Raw genomic sequence first — 22,970 nt, 5'->3', positions numbered from 1 at the left:
ATTTGTTTCTTAAAGGGAAGACTTTAAGCCTTATTTTCCTAGTTTAAGCTCGAGCTATTAATCTTAAAGTCTTTCTGTATAGATTAGAATGCTGCTTTTAGAAGCTAAAATAAAAATTTGAGTAGAGACATAAAAGAAAGATCTTTTCACGCCATCTTGAACTTGGTCAGCTTATACACCCGAGTAATTCCTAATCCTGCACTGAGCCTTGAATTTAAGCAACTAACGAAAGAAAGAATATACGTAGACATTGATTTCCGACACGTGATTCGCAGCCCCACCCACAATCAATCACTTTGATAAATTAGACATTGATTGATAACTGTCACTTGAATATAAATTAGACTTCATTAAATATCTATAAATTAGACGGCGAGGCAACGTTCTTGCTTCTAATATTATACTCCCTATATTTTTAGCCTTAGAATAAAATAATCACTGAATCGAAAAATGGCGACCAATTTGAATTGAATAGCTATTGTTTTAGATTGAATAGCCTCGTACTCACGTGTAAACACAAAAGCGCGTCTTTACGTGTAAGAGAGACGAAACAGTCCAGGACAAAAATTATTCGAATTATTGTCGCCATTTTTCGATTCGTTGTATAAAGCTGCTTAAAAATTCAAAACTAAAAAGGGGCGAACGTAGCCTGCAGAGCCGGCGTTGTTTTGATGGGTTTGAGAGGAAGAATCGGGGTTTTGGGGTTCCTGTTTCGACCAAGGGCCCGCGAGAAAAATGGGCCCTAGCAAAAAAAAGGGGACTTTTTGCTCGGTTTCAATTCTCGCTCGTTCCAATTTTCCAAAGTTCCCCCGACACCACGGTTTTTTCCCCAAATCCTGCTCTGCAGGCTAGGGCGAACGGCGATAAGTGATAGGAGATCGATAGCTATAGGTCAGTCCAAGACAAAGGAATGGCTGGAATGATTCATGTTTCTTATCGTTATTCTTGTCAATAACACAGATGTTCTTGTTGAGATATTAGGGACCTTAAGCTGCAGGACGGCAACGACGACGACGACGGCAACTATACAATAGCACTAATTACGCTATTCAATAGATACTCGTTGGAATGTACGAAATACTATGCATCATTGCCGTCTTATGCTGAAAGTAAGACCTGAAATGTCCTACTTTTACGTACTAAAGAAAACGGCTACGCCAAAAGCTTATCTTTGCTGATTTTCGTTATAAGAAAAGCTTTCCCAAAAGACGTCATTTCACTCTAAAACGGGGATGCTTATTGAGTAAAATACTAGGTAAACACGAAATAATAATACAATAGAAGGTTGAAGCGCCTCAATTTCGCCGACGTAGTCGCCCCAGTTGCCGTCCTGCAGCTTAAGGTCCCTATTTAGTGTCATTTGTAGACGAAACCATTTAAAACGACTTGAATATTCTTGATTTATATGCATGCCCACTGTGCCTTTCGGTCGTGCAATCGACACTGACCATTTGCCGTTGGCCCCTTCAACGTTTTTTTAAAAAGCAGCTAAAATAAAATTATTATTATTACTGGATCTTCAAAAAGCAGCTAAAATAAAATTATTATTATTACTGGATCTTCAACCATTGAAGTTTAGTGAACTTCAAGAATTTCAAGTACTAATAAAAAATCTAACCACAAGAAAATCTAAGGAGCCTTTGAAGGCAGAGCAAGGAAAACTTTATATTCAGGTAAAATAACACAAGCTTTACAAATGTATATTTACATGGGAAGCTTCTCAGCCGCTTACCGGCCAAGGATATTTAATATTTTAAATAGAATCTTTAATTTGCTGATTGCAGTAAAAGTATGGCTTGACGGTCTAGCAAGAATGCACATATATCACAGACACTATAGCATTTCTTTGATAAATTGGAAAAATGATACCAATTCCAGTAAGGTAAAAAAGGGATACCAATTCCAGGAAGTGATGCCCATTCCAGTAAGGATGAAATATTTTCTGGAAAGCCACGGGTTTTGCCTTATTGATGTTATCACAGATCCTGTGATTTCTTTGATAATTTGGGAAAGTGATATCAATTCCAGTAAGAACCCGTTTTTGCCTGGAAAATTATTTCCAGTTACTATGATTAGTATCATTTCCAATTTACCGTAAATACCGGGATTCCTTCTTAAAAAATGGGAAAGTTATACCAATTCCAGTAAGAAACAGTTTTTTCCTGGAAATTCACGTCCAGTAACTATAATTGGTAAATGGTTATACACTTGAATCATTTCAGCACAGCTTGGTAAATGAAAGCATATTTTTTGGCATAGCACAGCAAGGATTACATTCATATAATACTTGTGTCAACTATGTGTATATATATGTATATTATTTTGTATAATACTATGATATTGGCATTTGATATCTGGCTAAATAGGAAACGTTGTCCTTTCACAAATCCCCCCCCCCCTCCCCCCTAGAAAGAAAACATTAATCGTCTCTTAATAGACCTCATCGGCTCCGACGTTTTCCCATTTCAGACCACGTCATTCCCTAGAGTTTCATTTTTTTGTTTAAGGTTTGCGCTCGGTTACACATGAGAAGACAAATGAATATGGATACAAGTCAAACAATGAATATTTTTCTCAAGGGAATGACACGTGGTCTGAAATGGGAAAAATTACGTCAGAGCCGAGGAGGTCTATTGTAACATCTGACTAAGAATTTAAGTCATTTCAAAAACCCTGTGAAACAACCAATATAACAGTTGTAACTAAATTAAATTGAACTAAAGGAAGAGAAAAAAATAACTAGAGAATTTTAAAGCATTTTCTGCATTTTCTAAATCTCTACAGTATAAAGGACTAATAATAATAATAAAATTATTATTAACTCCCTACTAGGGAGGGGTGGAGAACATCCTTGCCTCCACTTAAAGAATGTCATTCTTAGGCTCTTCCAGCCCTTGGAAATTTCAGTCTTACTCCATTATGGGGAATTAATGGGGTGGGTGGGGAAGGTAAGTAGATATTTTTTGAAATACACTCCTTACATTCTCCTGAACCCTTGCGACTGCTAATAATAAAACTACGAATACTAAATCATTTACCACGACAATATTTGTGAGGTCTATAAATAAGTATTATAACTGTGTATGTTTCACAGGAATTTTGAAATTAACCCTTGAATGGATAATAATATATCAATGTTCTACTGCAAATATTCTAACTCTATATTGCGCAAATTACAAAATTGTACAGAACCTTGATTATATTTTATAAAATACAAGCTCTTTTGGGGAATTTAGTAAGACGCAATAAAAGGTTTTCTCAAAGATATCTCATCTTTTGCAATGGTGGTTGGGGCTCCTGTGTTATAGTGGACAACGAAGGAACGCTTGGTCTATTGGCTAGCACAGGTAACCCGCCGCAAGAAACCACAAAGCAAAGATGAGGCGGCTACCAGTCTTGATCACAGGATTCTAAAACTTTCTCTGTCTCTGTTCAACGAATTTCAAAACTCATTTTCGCATAGAATAGTTATGTATTTCTACAAAGATTCATGGAATACTAACGCGTTACTTATGATAATGATAAATATACTGATAATAAATGTGAGTTGACTCAGCTAAGCATTGATAAACTTATGGCCATCTGTATCGCTAGTTTTCAATCTTTCCCAAGGGAGTGAAATAACAAGACACGGCGGCCATGTTGTTTGATATAACAAAAAGAATTCATTAACAATTCTTTTTGTTAGATTCATCCAAGATGGCTGCTATGACGTCATATACAAACGAAGAATATACACCTATTTCAAAAAACGTTGTAGGTTGGATATCTGAAAAACTGACTTGATGGGTTGCAAGCATTCCCAAAAGAGTTAAAAGACAAAAACATGGCGGCCATTGTGGTACCGTTAGCAATGGATGCTAAGGAGAAATCTTTTGTTAAATGGCACGAACATGGCCGCGATGACGTAACGTGCAAACGAAGAATTCAGAGACCGAGTAACATGCTGCAAAATGTAGTATATTCACAGCCGAGCAACATAGTTTGCATTTACATTGGAATATGACGCATGACCTTTGAGTTAGGAATGTGATTTTTCGTATTTAGTCAGGAAACGTAAAAGCATGAAAAATTCCGCTTAGTTTCAGATCTCCGACGTTTTTGAATGAATAAATGATATGACGGACATTTTACATCACTATCTGAGCCGATGCAATATTGAAATAGTGTGTGTGCAACCATGTGAGTCAAAATCCCTTGAGATATGAATAACGATGAAACAGCCGCCATCTTGGTTGATCTAACAAGAGAAGCTTATGAGGAATGCTTTGTTATCGTCAACCAAGATGGCGGCAATGACGTAACATGTACCAGCTCTATTGGATATTCCTGTATCTATTGATATTTGTGAATATTTTGACTTTGAAATTAGACCTAAATGAATCTTTATGCACGAATCTGTAATCAAAGACGACAGTGTTATTTTGCTGATAGACTTCTTTAGTTTGGGCATGTTTTCCTGTATCAGACCATAAAACGTTTTCAAACTTATCTTGGATAGAGGAAAAAGACAGAAAAATGAATGTGATTTCTCTTGCTTCTCCTGTCTCATCCCAGATAATAACCAAGCAAATTCATGTTGAAATTAAAAGCAAATAAGGATAATTTTGAATTTGAATTTAAAATTTTTACATGTGGATAATTTCTGAAATATTCCTCTTTAATAGGACATTTGAATAGGCATCATTTACTACAGCTACCAGAATCCCTTGCACACTTTCATTTGTTCGACTAATCACCATAATGCTCAGTGATTCGTGACAGGCGGTAAGAATTAATTTAATTTAGCACGTATCCTCGTACTGAAACCTTTGTGCGTGACAAGCAAAGCGAATCTCGGAAGTGGGTTATTGTCTCACTATTGTCATGAAATACGAATGCAAATGCAAATTTCGAATAAGAAAGAAAAATTCGCTATAAGTCGTAGTTTGATGACTCGCACTGAGAATATTCTGACTGCAGAGATAATTGTTGAATAGAATTATATGCAATTTAAATTCATTTGGACCGAAGAAAGGCAATTCTGACTGAATTTGAATTTTTTTGTCACAGTGCCACGTCATTTCAATATGAATGACTGTATGGCATGATGATAGTAGTAAATACAGTACTTAAAAAAAAAAAACAGAAAAAAAAATCGAATGAAGTACTAAATCTAAAAATGCAGTTTTCCATTTCCGCAACTTGAATAAAAAACTAATTACAGCAGTAACTATTAAATGAATTTACAAATGTTGAAGACTGATGCTAGGATGTATGGTTGTTGGATTCCGTACTTGTCGTTGGATCGAAATTACTTGTGCTAAGACTGCTGGCATTTAGGCCAACTATATTCGTATTATTATCTTTACAACTGTCAACTGACGGCCCAATACTGGTGGTATCTGTCTGGCGTACAGCATTTTCTGATGGAAGGACATAGGCTAAGCTATCTAATCGGCCATCTCTGTTCTCATCACTAAACGACTCTACCCCTGACATTACACTATTTTCTTCACTAACGCAACTATAATCTCCCAAAGCACCCGTTATTAACTTTAAATCATAATTAGATAGATCAGTAGCGGACATAGCTCCCGAGCCATACCCTTCACTGCCGTCACCACTTGCGTCCTCACTGCTGTATCCATTAGCTTCAAGTAAAGACAGCTCTTGACTATCGTGGTCAGAATTGTAGTTTTCGCTGTCAACATCTGCGTAATGGGTGTGTGAGTCAAATGGTGAATGAAATGGGGAGTTACTTAATTCTGCACCATAAAAAATATATCGATTTGGGGGGAAATAAAGGAATGTTTTGGAATCTGAAAAGACAAAAATTCAAATTGTGAAAAAAGCCGTATGTACAACTGGGCGTCTTCCTATTCAGTTGCAACTGGGTGCCTCGATACACAGTTACAACTGGGTACCTGTCTGTGCAATTGAGAGTGGGTGTCGGCCTGTGCAGCTGCAACCGGGTGTCTGCCTGTGCAGTTGCAACTGGGTGTCTTACTATGAAGTTACAACTGGGTGCCTCGATGCAGAATTACAACTGGGTGCCTGTCTGCAGTTGCAACTGGGTGTCTTCCTATGCACTTACAACTGGGTGCCTCGATGCACATAAAAACAACAGGGTGCCTGTCTGTGCAGTTTTAACTGGGTGTCTTCCTATGCAGTTACGACTGGGTGCATAAATGCAGTTTTAACTAGGTGTCAGCCTGTGCAGTTGTAACTGGGTGTCTTCCTATGCAATTACAACTGGGTGCCTCGATGCAGTTTTAACTAGGTGTCTGCCTGTGCAGTTGTAACTGGGTGTCTTTCTATGAAGTTACAACTGGGTGTCTTGATGCAGTTACAACTGGGTGTCTGCAAGTGCAGTTGCAACTGGGTATCTTCCTATGTAGTAACAACTGGGTGCCTTGATGCACTGTTACGACTGGGTGTCTGCCTATGCAGTTGCAACTGGGTGTCTTCCTATACAGTTACAACTGGGTGTCCATCTATGCAGTAGCAATTGGGTGTCTTCCTATACAGTTACAACTGGGTGCCTTGATGCACAGTTACAACTGGGTGTCTGCCTGTGCAGTTGCAACTGGGTGTCTGCCTGTGCAGTTGCAACTGGGTGTCTTCCTATGCAGTTACAACTGGGTGCCTTGATGCACAGTTACAACTGGGTGCCTTTATGCACTGTTACAACTGGGTGTCTGCCCGTGCAGTTGCAACTAGGTGTCTTCCTATGCAGTTGCAACTGGGTGCCTTGATGCACAGTTACAACTTGGTACCTATGCACAGGTGTCTCGGTACCTCAATTCCTCTTGTAAAACACATGTTAACATTATGTAAATAATCTCATTAGTTACCTTTGTCAGTGCTTACAGGGTGTTGGTTACTAGGATATTGACACACCGTTAAGAGATCACCCAATACTGAGGAATCAACTCTCTGTTTATCAGTAATATCACTGAAGCTTGATGCCATTCCACCTGTATCCTCGCCGACAGACTGACAACTACTAAGAGGCAGTTTTGGTTCTTGCATTGACATCGCTGCTCTAAAAGGGCTAGTCTTAGGACCAAGGTCTGGAGGTGGTTGACCCATCACACTATGACCATCAGGCAGAGGTTGAAAAGACTCTCTTTCTGCCCCTAATGAATCAGTAAAGAGGTGACTGGTGGCCAGTGCTTTATCTTGATCTAGACCAATTTGAAGTTGCGCTTGTGGTAGAGTATCAGAACCAGTCAATAAACCAGGAATTGTCGTATCTTCTCTATGGGGTAGTGTATCTTCTTGTTGGAGTTTATGAGGAAGGTTAGGTATGTGTGTTGGTGTTTGACTCAGGTGATCTAGCATGGGCACACTTAAAGGACCACATGATGTCTGGTCTTGAAGTGGATTTTGTTTCTACAATAAACCAATCTAACGATTAGACCTGCTCATCTTCATGGTCTATGAGTCAATTTGTGTTATTAGTACGATATTAGACTTGAATATAGATATAAAGCGATGTTATTGCGTTTGCATTTGCGTTTTTATTGTGCTTGCATTGAACTTGCATTGCGCTTGCGTTGCCCTTGCACTGCGCTTTCATTGCGTGTACATTGCACTTTTGTGTTCATTGCGTGTTCATTGCTTGTTCATTGCGTTTGCACTGCGCGTACGTTGAGTTTGCATTGAGTTTGCATTGAGTTGGTATTAAGTTGTGATTGCGTCTGCATTATGTCTGCATTACGTTTGCATTTTCATTGCTTGTATGAACCAGGGATTGCCGATGAATACTCACATGTAGTTCTAAGGAGGCACTTCCCTCCCTGTCAGAATTTAGTAAGTGTTGGTCATTACTCGTATCCTCAACTAGTGTTGTATAGAGATCTCTGTCCACAGTGGGAACTTCTGTTTCGTCAAGAATAGACGTCCATTCCCCACCTAACGTTTTACACAGCTCCGTCACAATCACATCGCAGTCGCCTAGCAACTCGACATCAAATGTCATGTGACGTAGAGGTTCTCGGTTAATTAGAATTTGAGGGATATCTTCAGCAATGCGACCTAAAAATATCATGACATGCATCTTAAAACTGACAAAAATACAACAACCTCTGGGCTTATCTAGGTCAGAGCATGGCTAACTCACAGATTGAACCCTGAAACAACCTCTGGGCTGATCTAAGTCAGGGCATGACTAACTCACAGATTGAACCCTGAAACAACCTCTGGGCTGATCTAGTCCACCAACGTTACCTATATTCAAATTGAAAGGACAAGATGTGGCAATGGTATGAACAGTTCATGTAAAGTACTACTTACTTGGTATCAAAGCAACTGGTCTCACTTTTAACGATGATCCAATAACAATCAAAAGATCAGCCTAAAAGACAAATACAGAGTAGAAAATGTTATAGCAGACAAATGGCTTACAATCAAGACAAGCATTGTGATTGGATGGTTTGTAATTTCATGCATCCTGATTGGCTGATTGCAAAATGTGATTGAAGTATAATTATAGCAACACAGGCTTCCCATTCATATGAAATTTGTTAAATACACAAAGCTATTTCACATGTTTAATACCTTTTCTGAATCTTCTTCTAAGTGATGGTAGAAATCAGAAGGAAGATTCTCACCAAAGAAGACAATATCTACAGATACTGTAGTTAAGACTAAAAACTGGCATTCAATTTACTAGTCATTTTAAAATACGCTGTTTGCATGATGACACTAACAAAATGGACATCAATGATCTGATGATGATATTGGTAATAGATTATAATGGTAAAGATGATGTTGATGATGATGATGGTAGTAGTTATAATGATAAAAAATAATTAACAAATAAAACAGCTTTTTCTGTGCTCCGTTCAGTAATAAAGCATGCAGGAAGTGATGTAAACATGAAAGAAGTGTAAGGAGAAGCAGGAGCCATAGGCCAGCGCTTCTCAAACTCCTTGAGTGCTTACGGCGCTTCCTAAGGGGTGACGGCAATAATGATAATGATGATATTAGCTAAACAAAGGATACCAGGCTTCATGATAGCAAAAGCCCCATCTTCTTCTTCCTTACATTTTGGACAAGTTGGAATTTTCTAAAAGAAAAGTTGTTTGAAAAGATTTTTGAGGATTAAAGGACGAAAATCTTTAGTGCAGTCTAACATCTCCCTCAAGATTTATTTTATTTTATTACAGTTATTTGAAATATTATTGTAATTTTATTGTAATTTGTATTTTATAAAAGAAATAAAAAACTTGCTTGCTGTGCTGTGTGAAGTTATAAAACACTTGGGGATTGGCAGAACACTTGAGAAGTGTCGAGAAGTCCGCTAAGTGTCATACTTATCCTAAAACTTCTCTCATGTTCTGCCAGTCCCCTCGTTCTTTATGACTGCACACAGCAAGCTTTGAGTGTTTTCTATTTCTTCAAAATTTAAATGCCGCATGACCTCCATGTGACTATTTAAAGCTCTCCAATTGGTCATGTGAGTGAACCAAAATTCAAAACGCAATCAATCATTATTTTGGGAGTGATTTTGAATTGTTTGAGGTCACACATCACAGAAAATGAAAACCCTTGATGTTGTTTTATGCAAAACCCCCTCTACCATTCCTGTTATTACATTATTTGGAAAACACAACTCAGGCAGATCTAGGGGAGGGGTGCAGAGGGTGCGCACTCCTCCTTGCTTGGACTTTGTACCCCTACTTCAAATGTAACCAATAAAAATAATGTTTTCCCTTTGATTCTAAGGGGTGCACCCCTCACTGGTTCGACGTTGAGCCCCTACTTTGAAGATAACCAATACAAAATAATGTTTTTCCCTTTGATTCTAAGGGGTACAACCCTCCCTGAAGAAAATCCTGGATCCGCCCCTCTAACTACAATAAACCTCCTTCACCATTCCTATTTTACTACTCACTTGACTAAATATATCTTCTTTGATTGCACTTGAAGATACTTGATATTTACAATTGGTACATGAAGCTGTTGAAAAAGACCCTGCGAAAGAATACAATGATGACTTAATAAATGCAAACTGAGACATGCTCAAAAATATTTATAAAAGCAATATAAAATGCTTATTTCTCTGTACTGTGATAAACACTCAGGGAGATGTAGAGCACTCAAAAAGCAATATAAAATTGCTGCTTATGTCTCTGTACTGTGATAAACACTCAAGGAGATGTAGAGCACTCAAAAAGCAATATAAAATTGCTGCTTATGTCTCTGTACTGTGATAAACACTCAAGGAGATGTAGAACACTTAAAAATGAATATAAAATTGCTGCTTGTGTCTCTTTACTGTGATAAACACTCAAGGAGATGTAGAGCACTTAAAAAATGAGAGAACACTCAGCTATGACTCATGTTCCTTTAGAAACTTGCTTATGTCGTGATCTACAGCTCCCAGAGTGTTTATAATCACAGTAAAGAGACATGCGCATATGTTTAATATTCCTTAAATAGAGTATATACATACCATGACATTGTATAACTCTTGTTATACCAGCTATCTGTTCTAGTGTATCAATATTCTGGGAATAATTTCTCAAGAGGCGGCCATGTTCTTCAATTTGGCGAATAAATCTGTGACTTAACGAAGGTTTGAACTGCCCTGGATAAATTTCCTATGACAAAAAAATTTTTTTTAATATTATGGGCTTCCAGCGGTGACTTGCAACAGGCAGCTAAATAAAACAGAATGTGTAGTCCCAGAAAATATCCATACCCCACCCACAGAGGAAACTTGAAATTCTAGAGGGGAGGGGATGAGAGAAAGAACAAAATTACAGAGTTCGTATGGAAGAAAATTAGAAGTTCCTGGGGGTAGGGGGTCCTCTTACAAATTCACTTCGTTGCGTGGGTATGGATATTTTTTGGGACTATCCAATATAAATTTTAATTGTTTTGAACGAAATGCCAGAGACACTGAGAAACTCTAAAATTTGTAGAGCTGTAGTTGGTTAGAATATTTTTCATCATTATAAGGATAATGTCATGCTAATATTTTTATTTTACCTTAGAAAAATTGAATGAAATGTCAGAGACTCTGGGAAACTCAAGAATTTCAAGAGCCGTGGTTGGTTAGAATATTTCTCATTATTTAACAATAATTATTTGCCAAAGGCGAAGTGAATATCGGGGAATAATTAATAACCAAAATGAACTGAGTTTCTTGACCAATCAGCGCACAAGATTTTCAATAATCACCTGTGTACATGTATTTATACTAACATAAGGATAATCTCATACCATAATATATCTATTTTACCTTAGCAAATTTAAAGAATGGTTTGGGATTCTGATTAAAGTATGTAATATCAAACATGGCTTGAGGATCTGGTAGGTCAGGGTACTCTTGACTTAGACGAGCATATATACCATCACGTGATCTGAAGTCTGGGATACCACAAGACACAGAAACCTGATAAGGAATAAGATGCGTAATTACAAAAAGATTGATTATTAAAAAATATTATATAGTTAGGATAGTACGCGTGCTCTGATTGGTCAAAAACTGTGCTATATTAGTGAACGGAGCACAGTGCTGACGCCATTCGCACATGCAAGGTGCTGCTAGATCCTGTGATCATCCTTCTTTTTGCGTAATCAAATTCAATACAGAAAAAAAATTCGTAACTATATAATAAAACGAATAAAACAGCTTTTTCTGTGCTCCGTTCAGTAATAAAGCACTTAGGAAGCGCCGTAAGCACTCAGGAAGTGAGAAGCACTCGCCTACGACTCGTGTTTCTCCTTATGCTTCTTTCGTGCTTACGTCACTTCCTGCGTGCTTTATTACTGAACAGAGCACAGAAAAAGCTGTTTTATTTGTTAAATAGTGCTGTCTCTCTCTGATGTTTAGTTCATTCCTAGAGTCACAGGTTCGATTCTCAAATTGAACAGATTCAGATTTTTACAATTTATTTTTGTAATAGTTTTTTACGAAAATTTTGCAATTAGGTAGAGAATCATTTATTTAACCTGTGAAAGAAAAATGATTATTTAGCTAATACTAGATGATAACTCAATGGGTTAATACGTCACCCTCTTTAAATAAAGTTTATTGTATTGTATTGTCTGCTACTCATTATTATGCGTACTATTTTTTCACAGGTTAAGAGAGGCTGTCAGCAACGGTCGACCAAGTCGCGAAAAATAAAAAAAATCGAAAATTCTCAAACTCTGTCAGAAGATAGCATTTAGTGAACTAGTAACTGTAAAAATACTAAAACATTCATAGGATGTTTATTTTAGGCGAACGGTCGCATTTTCTGATTTAATGTTAATTAGCGTCCAGAAACAGGCTTCGACCATGGCTTCTTTAAAATTCTCTTAAAAATTCTACAAAATATAAAAGACAAAAGTAAAACTTTTCCAAGAATCAAATAATGTTTATCAGGATTTTTATAAGATTTTGTTGACATTGCTTTAAATTTGAATATTTTAAGGATTTTCAAATATTTTGGAATTTTCGACATTTTGACGACGACAAAAAACGTCTAACTTCAGAGGTAAAAAAAACAAATTGCCACATGGACTAGTTCAACGGCAATGATTTGCTGCTTAAATATAATGTTTCTCCTTCTAGAAAATGCAATGAAATTTCTGGGCTGCTTAAATGGTGAACCCTGGGAGAGCAAAACGTATACCAACCAGTGGTCAATTACGTGACCTAAACACAACGTTGCGTGACTCACTCTCGGTAATATAACTAGAAGTAAATGCACTTTACACTGGAATCTTAAGTCTATCTATGGTCCTCAGCGATGATATGAATGTTCTAGAGTCATTTCTCTGGTAAGATCGTCTTTTGAAGTATAACTTTCGATCAAAATGAGCTGCATTCCATCTCAGTTCTTTACGCATCTACCCGGTCGTAATAACTTACTACTGATTAATGTCTTTAAAGAAATATGCTGACACATGTTTGTCAAAAATCTCAAAGTTACTGTCTCAGGTAGTTCTATACTTGCCATAAAATGTTTAAGCGAAGCCGGTAAACTGTTTTTTTCTGCGGCATTTAGCCATTCCTTTTACAAATACTGTTGGCGTTATCAACTGTCATTATGGGATGGCGTTACACACAGGAATCCCGGTCAATGTATTCAATTTTTAAATGCGTACCGATATTAACTCCACTATCTCAGTAGGGCCCAGTATTTGAGAACTTCTAACGGAACCATAATGTTAAACAGCATCTATAGCATGTGAACATCTAGTTGTATTCATTGCAGGAGCAGGACTGTACAATCTTGGAAATTAGGTTAAGGTAAGGCGCTTTGCGTCTTAATGGTAGATTTTCCACTTCCAGGTCTAGAAACTCACAGATCTGGCGTAGCAAGGCCACGCTAAGTTTTTTTAGTTTGTCCTTGGAGTGCAGTTCACAAATATCATACGTATCATAAACGATTGGATGCGTGAAATTGCATTCAGCCATTATACCTTCGTGAGTCGCAGAAAAGGCAATTTCTTCCTCTATCGCTTCCACATCTATTTCACTTATATCTACTTCACCGCGCTTGATTTTTGCAGCTAATCTTGAAAAATACGATCGTATCTGTTGCTGGGATAGAAATTCCTCGACTTTAAAACGTCGTTCGCCACTGTCATTCCTGGCACGTCTCATGTCAATGGCAACTTGTGCTGGATTTGCTTTAATGCCTGTTTCCTGGCCAAGTCGAAACTTTTCATTTAGATAGTTCTTTTGATTGTCATTAAATCTTGATTTTTGTTTGGTAGTCTTTAGAGCCCATCCCTGTGGCAGCACCTCATTCGTAAGCGTAAGGTCCGATTGCGAATCAGCAGAAATAAATGGTTGAAAGGTAGATCCCTCTGTCAATTTTTCTTTATATAACATCTTAGCTTTATCGAGCAGAGTGGTTTTCTCGGTCATCAGCTTGCACTTTCCATAAAAAAGATGCATATCAAGGTTGTAATGCCTTTTGAAAGTCAGAACACAACCTTCTACCGGACACGAGAAGAGAGCACTGTGTTGATCTCCGACCGGATCTTCATCTCCTGGGCTCTCTGTATTTTCTTCTTTCTCCGCTTTCTTCTCAACTTTCTCCGTCAACTGCTGATTGCGCGCGGATCGTACTTCAACAAAATCTCCAACTGAGAATGGCTCATCAACAAAATCACACTTCAGATTATCTGTAACTATAGAAAGGGTACAACAACTTCTGAGTGTCTTTGAATTGTTAAATTTGTTTTGTATTGATTCGTGCATTCTAAACCCCCAAGACAAATTCCTGAGTCCGCCTCTGAATCAAGTGATACCATAGTCACCTCACCATTACTGGTTACTGGCGGCCGTAGCTTGTGCCATGCTAAAGTACAAATGCGCTTTAGTGCGTTCGGAAAATATTTAGGAATCGGAGTTAATTTTTCCTCCGTGATCCAATTACGAGCAAGTCGAATATAATAGAAATTAAATACTATACCCTGCAATTCCGACCAGGGAACCGCCTTTCCTTCACCGACTTCGTACGCTCGCCATACTGTGATACCGGATTCCTTATACAAGAAGTTATTTATAGTGCTTATTCCTTTCCACGCTGTTGCAGCTGTAGACACTTGTGCAATTGGCTGGACAAGACAAACACGTACGCCGCTAATACCACCGTAAGACAGAATTGCCTCCTTCAATTCGGTTCCAGTTAGAACGTCGTGGCCTTCGTTGATATAGCGGCGTACGTGTGCTTTTATTGCAGCAGCGTATCTGTCACAAGGACCCTTGCCCCCTTGAGGGTCACTGAAATCAACTCTTTGGACAGTTATCCCACTTTCTTTTAGAAGTCGACAGGCAACCAACATCTCAGCACTATGGTAACACCCAGCGTTGTCTTGACGAAGATAGGCAGTTGTTACCTCTGAGTATTGCCGTTTCAGCTGGGTTATTGTGTGCCTGATCAGTTGAACAACCGTGTCGCTATCTTGGCTAGATTGTTCAATGATTTGAACCATTGTCTGATGCTGCAGTTTCGCATCCACCGTGCGTGTAACAACAGTGACATGCCACGAGATACCCCTTTTAGCAAACCAGTCAGTCTGCGTCTCTCGGTATTTTTGAGGTAGAAACTTCATTGCCCAGTCTTGGGTTAGCAGTACTGACGTAGAATCAAGCTTATCTAGGATATCTCGTCTCGCTTTATCCTGTTGCAGAGATCGCAACTGATGTGCTTTCCACGCATTGATGGCCTTAACGCCTTCTTGGTATGAGTAGATGAGATCATCTCTATCATCGGTCGTTAGCTGTGCAGCTGAAAGCGATGACTCTAGGTCTTTGATGGCAAACTTAAGTTGATCACATGATTGACAACGCTCGTCATGGGCGTGTCCACATTCGATCTTGAAGCTCTTTTCCTTAGCATCACTGAGGGCGTAAGAGCTGCAGTGGTCTGCTACATTAGAAGACTCAGCAATATGGAGCTTGAAAAAAAAAAAAAAAAAAAAAAAAAAAAACACGTGGATCAGATTTTCATGGGGAAAACAAAAAACAACAACATTCCATTGCTTTTTCGAGGCTATTAAAACTATGAAATAGCAAGATTGAGGGCCGTTGGTCACACGGCGCCGAAAATAAAAACTTTGTTAAACCACCATCTTATACTGAATGCCATATCTCACGAGAAAGCTATTGCTCTAGTTAACTTAGCTGCCGCGTGAGGAATGTTCATTAGGAAACAAATCATAATCTTAGAACTGAAAATTTACGAGTAAAGCTATTTCAATCCTTACATTGCTGTAGGTTTTGCTGCATATTGCTTGCTTGATACGAAGCCCGAAATGCAATATGGGTGATGTGAATTCCATCAATAGAAGGACACAACGACATGGAATTTTCGAAAACATCGTCTACAAGTTTTTCTGTCATATTGTCTATTGTGCTTGCATAATTCACATGTGAATATAATGCATCCCAAGCTTTAACAAAATCGCCCAAGTTGCAATGAATGCAGCAAGCAGCAACAGAAAACATGCAACATGCAACAAAACCTTTACCACCTCTTTTTGAATTAGCCGTTTATTAGGTCAGTTACCGTCAAGGGTTTAATATCTTTTTGGAAGTTCAATCCCGTTTGAAACCCAGGAACCGTTCAAGTAGAGTATAGCTCTATTAATACAGAAACGTTATAGAACTTGAACAAGTTTTGTCAGAATTACCTTGTAGTCAGTCTTGAGGTATTGTTTACCAGCTCTGAAGGACTGCTCAAGCTGCTTTCCCATCCGTCTCTCAATACAACCATAACTAACCAGTTTATCTGAAATCGAAATAAGTTCATCAAATGCCTTCGCGCCATCGGCGGCAAAGTAATCGAGGCCTTGCAATGACTTACGAACAGAGGCTGTACAGGATGATAAGATGCGTCTCATGGTAGATACACTAAAAGGTTTGAAATCTGTTTCCGAACAAAATTGCTGATATTGATTAATTATGCGCTGAGGGATCATTGTTCTAATCACGTTCGGAATTTCTATTATTCTTCCACTAGACATCTTTAAATGACGGAGACCAAACGGCAAATCTCGTACCACATGTGGACTTGTAATAAAGCTCAGAAAATGATCTAGCTGCTTGACGTCCACTCTCATCCTTGGAGATTTATTCATCGGAAGCTGTGCTCCACGCCCATATAGCGCGATGTGGTGACGTGCTGTCTTGACACGGTACTGTGTTATACCAGGGATGTATTTTTGTAGTGTCGCAAATGGTACAAGATCTGCCATAATCGACAATATTTGCCTTCGCGTGTCCCAACTCTGAGCGTTTTGGTAGCTCTCCGTTAATGCCTGGAGATAAACGTCATCAATATCTTGATCAACGTCTATACCGAGTGCGTTCTCGATGCACTGGGAATGTTTCACAGTCTCCCATAAACCTCCTGGATCTTCGGGTACTACCACTTCTAGCACACTTGCTAGAATCTCTCCTGCCTTTGAAGCACGAGCATCTTTTGCACGTACGCTCAGCTGGTCCCACGCCTTTTTAGATGGACCAAGATGACCTTTGCTGCAGGCTTGCAAAAACTGATTCAATAACCTTCGGCGATCAGTAATTTCAGATTTTTGCGCTTTACCAGATAGATCACTAGAACTGCTGCTGGTGCTGCAAGTTTCAGTGCAGTACTGGCTTGCATCGGACAGGATGGTTAAATTCTCGATGTCTTGGCATAGGGTAGTAATTTCGGCATCACTCTACAACGTTAAAAAAACGTATATGGTTAGATAGATAAAAATAAGATTCTATAGTGTTACACATAGAATATACATAGTGCTAGGGCTTCATAGTATTATCATTATCCTCACAATCAAGTCATCTGCTATTGAAATGACCGAAGCATATTCTGTCTCTTCTTGCATAAGTTGTTCTTCTTGCCAAGACTCCTGCTCCTCTACTATCCGTACTTCTTGCCAAGCCGACTCCTGCCTTTCTGACCCTGAGACAGTACCCTCGGCTTTTCCCAAATAAAGGCGGCACCTTTTACATATTGCTGAAAATGAGATTTTTAAAAATATTGAAAATTAAGCCAAATGTAATATAACGGCGAAAAGATTTAAAAGCATTCAAAATCGCCTTTAGAAAAATATGGTGTTTACTGATAACGAACTGACAATTACCATGAAATTTAACTGACAGAAGCTAAGACATTTATCTGGGAGAAGGGCAATGTACTATTTTCCCGCTATATCCACAGGGGTGCCGCAAACATTTAGGTGGCGAGATGCAAACTAAAGGAGAGAGCTCTATACCACTGACGGGGTTATAGAAAATCTTTGTTTCTAACAAAACATAGCATAAACATCTACGGCTATCATTATATCATTCCTAATAATCAATTGGCAACATATTCTCTCATCCGATAGGAGAGACTGAGTTTCGTTAGAAAGTGATGACTTGTTATATAATTTAACTCACGTGATCCAATGACTACCAGCTTTGAAGTAAACTCAAATATTTCTTTCGACTGCACAAGATTAATTCCTCGATCTCCTTTTCGGGAATGATGTTGATGCGGTGCCCACTCAGGAGGAGTTGCGCAATTCTTTTTGTTACATTTCCACCTGATGCCGTATTCATCTCGATGAAGAGGACATATCGACATGTAGAGATGGTTCTCCTTTATTTCGAAAATACCTGCAATTAACCACGCAGGAATCTGAGCTTAAAGTTACGATGCTTAACTTTCTTTTGTAAATGATAACCTAACCAATGTGTACCAGTTGGGTAAACATAGTTTGTACGGGTAAATCAAAAATTGGGTAAGCTAAGCCGTACATCAACTGAAATAGACTATCTGGCAAATAGTATGTGGCAATATTATGGTTTGATGGTATTAATCAACATATTATAAAGCGAAAACTTTGCATCAAAGCAAACCAGTAAAATTATCTGCCGGCATGAACAAATAAACAAGCAAATACATCTTACCTGCTCTAGCGAGGAGAAGTTCTCCTTCTGTCTTGATCACTGAATCTGGGGTATTCAAGGTTTTCAAATGGCCGTGTATCTCTTTCTTACAGTTTGATATAGAAACGCATTGAGAATTTTCTCGATTATATTTGCTAAAGCCACATATACCACCAACAATCTTAGAATACCCGCACGACGCCATACTAAGATTGTTCTCTTTCTGAGTAACGATGGAAAGGACTTTATTTACTTTTTGTCGGCATCTACCTTGTATAAACCATTGACCGGGATTCCTGTGTGTAACGCCATCCCATAATGACAGTCGATAACGCCAACAGCATTTGTAAAAGGAATGGCTAAATGCCGCAGAAAAAACAGTTTACCGGCTTCGCTTAAACATTTTATGGTAAGTATAGAACTACCTGAGACAGTAACTTTGAGATTTTTGACAAACATGTGTCAACATATTTCTTTAAAGACATTAATCAGTAGTAAGTTATTACGACCGGGTAGATGCGTAAAGAACTGAGATGGAATGCAGCTCATTTTGATCGAAAGTTATACTTCAAAAGACGATCTTACCAGAGAAATGACTCTAGAACATTCATATCATCGCTGAGGACCATAGATAGACTTAAAATTCCAGTGTAAAGTGCATTTACTTCTAGTTATATTACCGAGAGTGAGTCACGCAACGTTGTGTTTAGGTCACGTAATTGACCACTGGTTGGTATACGTTTTGCTCTCCCAGGGTTCACCATTTAAGCAGCCCAGAAATTTCATCGCATTTTCTAGAAGGAGAAACATTATATTTAAGCAGCAAATCATTGCCGTTGAACTAGTCCATGTGGCAATTTGTTTTTTTTACCTCTGAAGTTAGACGTTTTTTGTCGTCGTCAAAATGTCGAAAATTCCAAAATATTTGAAAATCCTTAAAATATTCAAATTTAAAGCAATGTCAACAAAATCTTATAAAAATCCTGATAAACATTATTTGATTCTTGGAAAAGTTTTACTTTTGTCTTTTATATTTTGTAGAATTTTTAAGAGAATTTTAAAGAAGCCATGGTCGAAGCCTGTTTCTGGACGCTAATTAACATTAAATCAGAAAATGCGACCGTTCGCCTAAAATAAAAATCCTATGAATGTTTTAGTATTTTTACAGTTACTAGTTCACTAAATGCTATCTTCTGACAGAGTTTGAGAATTTTCGATTTTTTTTATTTTTCGCGACTTGGTCGACCGTTGCTGACAGCCTCTCTTAAATAAAAACTTCTGCAAATCCTAGATACTGTATGAATAACTCACCCCAGCTCCAGTCAATACCACAATATTTTTGCAGCTATTCACCAGACTGACGACATCATCTAATGTATTTACATAATCTAGTTTTTGTCGAGGTGTTGGTGATGTAAGGAGGCCGATAATAATCTTCCACAGCGTTGAGTGGCTATCTTCTATCTCTGTTGGCTGATCATTTAGAGAAACAAAACAGAATTAAAAAAAACAACAAAAAAAACAACAGATGATTGGCTCAAGCTTCATCAGTAACTAACTTTTCAGAGAAAAAAAAAAGATTAAAATTTTTTCTGCACTTTTGATACAAGTAAAATCAATCTTACTGCCGACATAGAATATAGGATTTATAATCATTAATTATTAGATGCCTTCCATTAGTATTTCTATCGCATCTTACAAGTGTCAGGTCTACCAAATTGTGTGAATTATCACTGCTTTACCTTAAACAATTATTGGATGAGGTTGAGAAAATCCGGTTGAACATGACATAATGACACATGACATGCCAACAACTGATGCAGGTCCACTAGTCAGGGACTAGAAAGTCTTTGCTCCAGGCTAGTGAAAATTAACACTCACTAGTCCATAGGCTAGCAGGGTTTATGTATATGCCATTGGATTTATAGACTTACTGTTCAATGTGTAGTTCCAGAAACTATCCATCCCCCCCCCCCCCCTTCACCCAGAGGAATTTTAAACTTCTGAGGGTTAGCAGGGGCGGATCCAGGGGGAGTGAATAAAGGTAAATTTTCACCCCCTTCTCTGAGCAGTTATGTCTTCAAATTTCATAATTAAGTTGTTATCTGTTACAATGTATGTTTTTTGGGGGGAAATGTGCAAAAGGGAAATGATTGATGAGAGAAAATAACTTTTAATATCTTTAAAAGCTTTAAAACTTGCATTTCTGTGGGTCTCAAATTCAAAAATTCCTGGGAGATTATGCAGGGACCTCAATAATTATTGCTCCAGCCTTTTGCACTTGTTTATTGAAAAAAATCACCCCACTTTTGAAAATCCTGTATCGGCACCTGGGTAGGGGGGGGGGGGTCAAAGAAAGAACAACATTAAAGAGTTTGTATGAATGAAAATTGGAATCTCCAAGGAAGAAGGGTCTTTAAAAATATTCTTCCATGGGGGGTATGGATTATTTCTGGAACTACACATTGTCTAGAATCTGGAAAACTTAGTGTTAAGCAAAGCTGTACTGTAACTCAAATGTCTTTCTTCATACACGTACTTACCACTTTAGCATGGGGTATCATGTAAGAGAGTATTTCTCTTGGATTGATACCGAGAGTCATCTGCCGCTGAACCCAACCCATTGGACCTAATATAACACCATGAAATAACCATTAATTTCTTTATATAATACAGTTTTAAATTTAGTCAAGTCCAATTTGAGAACTTTCAAAAAAGAGAAGCACCTATGAATTCCAAATGATTGTATAAGATTGTACGATTTTTAGTTCAGAAGCACTAAACAAAATTGAGCAACTTAATTTAGACTCTAAAGAGTAAAATAACGATTTAATTGTACTCCTCTTGTCCAATCAGAATCGAGTATATTTATGATAAGCACAATGATTTGTAACCTTTATATGAATATGAAGGGTAATTTTCAGTAGCAAATTTCAAGCTTAATAAGAAAATTACTCTAACCCTGGATGTGGTTTGATGAGTCCTAAAACGATTTTCGTTCATAGTCACCTCCCCTCCCCCTTCATTTTTTCTAAGATGTACAGTACTTTTATAAAACTGCCTTAAAAACCTTCAAAATTTTCGAACTCGAAGGCAATTTCACATTCCCAAATATCCTAATAACTAATACTTCACATTTATTCTTTATTCATTGCATTATTGGCTCAAAAACAGGATTTCGTAAAATGACATTTCGTTAACAAAACAAAAACAAACATGGCTGCCGACAGCGAGTTGAAAATATTCCATTTACTCTCGTTAAACAAGGTTAAGTTTGAAGTTTACCTGCTATGGGCTGGTAATGACGTTCTTCGATATTATCGATGTCATCTTCTACGCTAAAACAGCTTGGGAAGTCATCCCCGTCGAATTGTTCGTGCTTTGAAAATTCGTTATTGCCGCCATCATGTTCACGTGACGAACAACTAGTTTCTTGAAAGACGCTAAAATTAGACAAAATTGGCTCTTCGTCGACTATTGCTCCTTCTTTATCACTTTTTGAAGCTTTAGGGGGGCTAAGACCTTCGATTTCTCTCTCAGGAGAAAGACGAATTCGTTTTGAACGGAATTTCTTGCTTTCTGCATCCGCCATTTTGGATCGTATGTCGGTATGCAAGGTCCATTATATGGAAGGTATTGAAGGGTCATTATGTGTAAGGGCTCGGATGTAACCACAGGGATACCAAACATTATTTTGTGAAAAAGTGAAAAAGTACAAGACAGATTATTGATATCTTTCTATCTTCTTTCTTTTTCTCTCTCGTTCTTTCTTTCTTTCTTTCTTTCTTTCATTCATTTAAATATCTATTCATTTTTAATTTATATAGTAATTTAATTTCTTGGCAGAAAAGTTAAAATTGTTTGAACGTTTTCTATAAGCCAACAATCTGCAAAATAATAAAACATACCATTTGAATCATAATTGTAACAGCAACGATGTTTGAAAATTGTATTTTACAAAGTGATCACTGGCTTGAAATCGTCTTTCTCTGTGGATCATAATTAGTTTCAACAATTGCGATATCTTCGGATAGTTCAGCTCCCTCACATGTATCGGACTCCATAAATTCGTTTGACCCTGCCTCCTCTTCGCTGTCAGCACCTTCTGCCTTCAATATCGTCGTCGGTTTCAGAACTCTCTTGCAACACCTTTTCAGGACCACTTGGCTTTGGCATGGCCACTACTTCTTCTAGGTTCTTTGAAACATCATCGCTGAATATGTACTTTGCTAATAGCTACAGCAAAGGGTCTAAATGTAAACGGGGGGATCAACAAGGGGGGATCACTGAAATTATCAATAGGTAGGAGAGGGGATTACTACAATGTATTCTGCTGAAAGGGGGGATCTGCTAAGTTTCACTGTGTCTGAACAAAAATCCTCCGCACCCATCCCCCCTCCCCCCAGGCGATAAATAATGACCGGTCCCTTAACAGCCATTTTGTCCCGAGGGCCGGGAAAAAGCGTCACTTTAACATTAGGAAAATGTTACTTTCCCCGGGGGTCGGAGTGTCGTGGTTTCAATTGATTGATGTTAAATGCTACAATAGTTGATAGTTTTTATCCGCTTCATCTCGACCCACGAGAACGAC

General features: G+C 38.1%; 2 protein-coding genes across 2 annotated transcripts; both read right to left on the bottom strand.

Annotated features, from left to right (window-relative positions):
- Positions 1–5,247: 5,247 nt before the first annotated feature.
- On the bottom strand, positions 5,248–21,975 carry LOC116293124 (uncharacterized). Its single transcript, XM_089031424.1, has 12 exons — positions 21,665–21,975; positions 20,923–21,008; positions 19,691–19,852; positions 11,237–11,389; positions 10,445–10,592; positions 9,884–9,963; positions 8,992–9,055; positions 8,545–8,612; positions 8,281–8,341; positions 7,757–8,022; positions 6,837–7,377; positions 5,248–5,801 (listed from the first exon to the last, which is right to left on the bottom strand). Exons 1-12 carry the CDS (start codon positions 21,969–21,971, stop codon positions 5,248–5,250), a joined length of 2,490 nt encoding a protein of 829 aa, XP_088887550.1. The 5' UTR covers positions 21,972–21,975.
- Positions 13,094–18,584, bottom strand: LOC148910575 (uncharacterized). Its single transcript, XM_089031370.1, has 6 exons — positions 18,401–18,584; positions 17,888–18,106; positions 17,278–17,462; positions 16,135–17,166; positions 14,262–15,399; positions 13,094–14,127 (listed from the first exon to the last, which is right to left on the bottom strand). Exons 1-6 carry the CDS (start codon positions 18,582–18,584, stop codon positions 13,184–13,186), a joined length of 3,702 nt encoding a protein of 1,233 aa, XP_088887496.1. The 3' UTR covers positions 13,094–13,183.
- Positions 21,976–22,970: the final 995 nt, after the last annotated feature.

The sequence above is a fragment of the Actinia tenebrosa genome, unplaced genomic scaffold (assembly GCF_029948245.1).
Source record: "Actinia tenebrosa isolate PJP-AT-01 unplaced genomic scaffold, QUT_ActTen_1.0 PGA_scaffold16__25_contigs__length_10494907, whole genome shotgun sequence".
Lineage (NCBI taxonomy): Eukaryota > Metazoa > Cnidaria > Anthozoa > Actiniaria > Actiniidae > Actinia > Actinia tenebrosa.
This window is presented reverse-complemented; position numbering and strand designations above follow the sequence as displayed.